At 54.4% G+C, this 2153-nt stretch overlaps 1 protein-coding gene across 1 annotated transcript; it reads left to right on the top strand.

Annotated features, from left to right (window-relative positions):
* The first annotated feature begins 130 nt into the window (after window positions 1–130).
* Window positions 131–871, top strand: LOC119319625. The gene has a single exon (XM_037594075.1). It carries the CDS (start codon window positions 153–155, stop codon window positions 666–668), a length of 516 nt encoding a protein of 171 aa, XP_037449972.1. The 5' UTR covers window positions 131–152; the 3' UTR covers window positions 669–871.
* The last annotated feature ends 1282 nt before the right edge of the window (window positions 872–2153 follow it).

The raw sequence follows: 2153 nt of genomic DNA, 5'->3' as shown, positions 1-2153 counted from the left end.
ACTGCTCAGCCAAACTGCTGGTGCTAGAAAATGAAGTGGTGCCACTGTTGATTCTTCAGGTCAATTCCTGCCTGGCTTGCTATAAATGCGCACGTCAAACGGACCCCCCTGGCAAGTTCGCGGACATCCTAATTCCTAGACACCTCCCGGCGATGTACTCCTGCGACGGCCGAGACCGCTCGGCCACGGCGGCGCGTATCATGGAGTCCAGCGCCAAGTACCAGCCATGCAACACGGCGGCGACGCGGACGGCCGGCGGCCAGGTCCCCGCGGACGCGCAGCAGCAGCAGCCGTCGCCGCGGCGCGCCAGGAGGAAGCACTCGGCGTCGGCGTCGCGCCGGTCGTCAACCACCGTGGTGGCCACCGACGTGTCCAACTTCCGCGCCATGGTGCAGGAGCTCACCGGCTTCCCGCCGGCCGCCATCTTCAGGCCACTGCCGCGCCGGGCCCACGCCGCCGGCCGCTCCCTGGCCGCCGCCGCTGCGCATGGGTGCGGCGGTGCGCTGCAGGGCCACCGTTCGGACGCGGCAACTGTCACCGGCAGCGTCCCGGCAGTGGTGCAGCCGCTGGCGCACCCGCCGCAGTGCGCGCCGCCGGGCGTGTTTGACGGGCTGCCCGACCTCGGGTCGCCGGAGTTCGACACGTGGCCCGACTTGTCCTTCGAATGACAATACAGCAGTCCTGGTCGGTAGATTGTTATAATCAAGGGTGACTTGGTAATTTCCTCCTGCTCATGTTTATGTTTGCGTTTGGCAAGTCCTTTTCAAAAAACAAAAGGACGTCATTTGTACAGCACACAAGTTTATACATGGCTAAAGTAATGAAGGGCTTAGCTTTTTCATCTGAAGAAATACATTCCGGATTTTTGCTATATCTGACAAACATCAAGGAATACATTCCGTAGTATCCAAAGACTTTCAACCCCATCTTCTTAGCCCACCGACATGAACAACTCCGTCTACCTCATCACCAAAGAAACTGTAGTCAGAAAGAAGCGGTTGCAAAGACCGAATCAAAATCCTAGAAACAACACACACCATTATGGGCTACATGAGCCACAACAAAATACCTGCGGCAAGAGGCAGGGCATAACACACGCTTGAAGAACATCGACCGAGACGCGCCTAGTGAATAGGTTGCAAAGATTTGATGCAGAACAACCAACGGGAAGGAAGAGCCCCCGCCCGAGGCTTAACAAAGAGAGAAGGCACTCCCGTACCAGCTTAACACTTGTCAAGATTCAACATCAGGTTTGATACTTTGTCCGCCGCCAGCGGCACCATCACATCGCCCAATAGATCCAGCTGCCCAGATGCATGGGACCACACCCTCACAAGCCTACCGCCGATTTTGAAGCGAACATTGTCGGGTCAGGGAGGAGATCGGCGGGACTTATTCCACTGCTGCAATGTTGTCGCTGCCCAACGTCACTGCTGAGACACGTGAACAAAAAATCCATAAAAAAGGAAAGTACACATTGGTCGGAGAAACTGAGTTCCCCTTCGTCTCCCCATGCCAAGATGGTGGGAACAAGGGCCATGCTGGAGAAGAGGGTTAAACCCTAGCCACCTTGTACGCAGGAAATAGAAGGAACGAGACCTCATATGTTCTAAACTCTTGTTGTCGCGTGGAACCTACAAACATTTTTGTTTGATTGTTGGACACTATCAGCATACCCTCCCTTCGGTTAAGTGAAGAGGGGGATGCTATTATGTGGATTTTTTATGCTAAAGGGGTTCACAGAGTTAATTCTTCTACTTTTAATTATAGGGGTGTTTTCCCCATATAGATTCATACTATGTGGAAGTGTTGTGTCGACAGGAAGTGGGCTTCTATCCCAGATCATGTCGCTTGTAGCCCTAGACAGGCCATCTGGGCGGGCCTAGACCCAAGCTCCGCGGAGAGGTCGTATCCTCGCGGGTAACTACTTCAAACGGGTGTCCCATGGACTCCCAAGAAGGAAGGCATCCGACTACCAAACGAGGAGGAGTTCAAGTCGTCCAAAACTAAGAGACCTCGCGGGTAACTACTTCAAACGGGTGTCCCATGGACTCCCAAGAAGGAAGGCATCCGACTACCAAACGAGGAGGAGTTCAAGTCGTCCAAAACTAGGAGACCAAGGTGGAGGGCAGTCAAACCAACCAAGGCCACTT

This window comes from Triticum dicoccoides, chromosome 6A, assembly GCF_002162155.2.
Source record: "Triticum dicoccoides isolate Atlit2015 ecotype Zavitan chromosome 6A, WEW_v2.0, whole genome shotgun sequence".
Taxonomy (NCBI): domain Eukaryota; kingdom Viridiplantae; phylum Streptophyta; class Magnoliopsida; order Poales; family Poaceae; genus Triticum; species Triticum dicoccoides.
The sequence above is the reverse complement of the archived record's forward strand: the minus strand, read 5'-3'. Positions and strand labels throughout refer to the sequence as shown.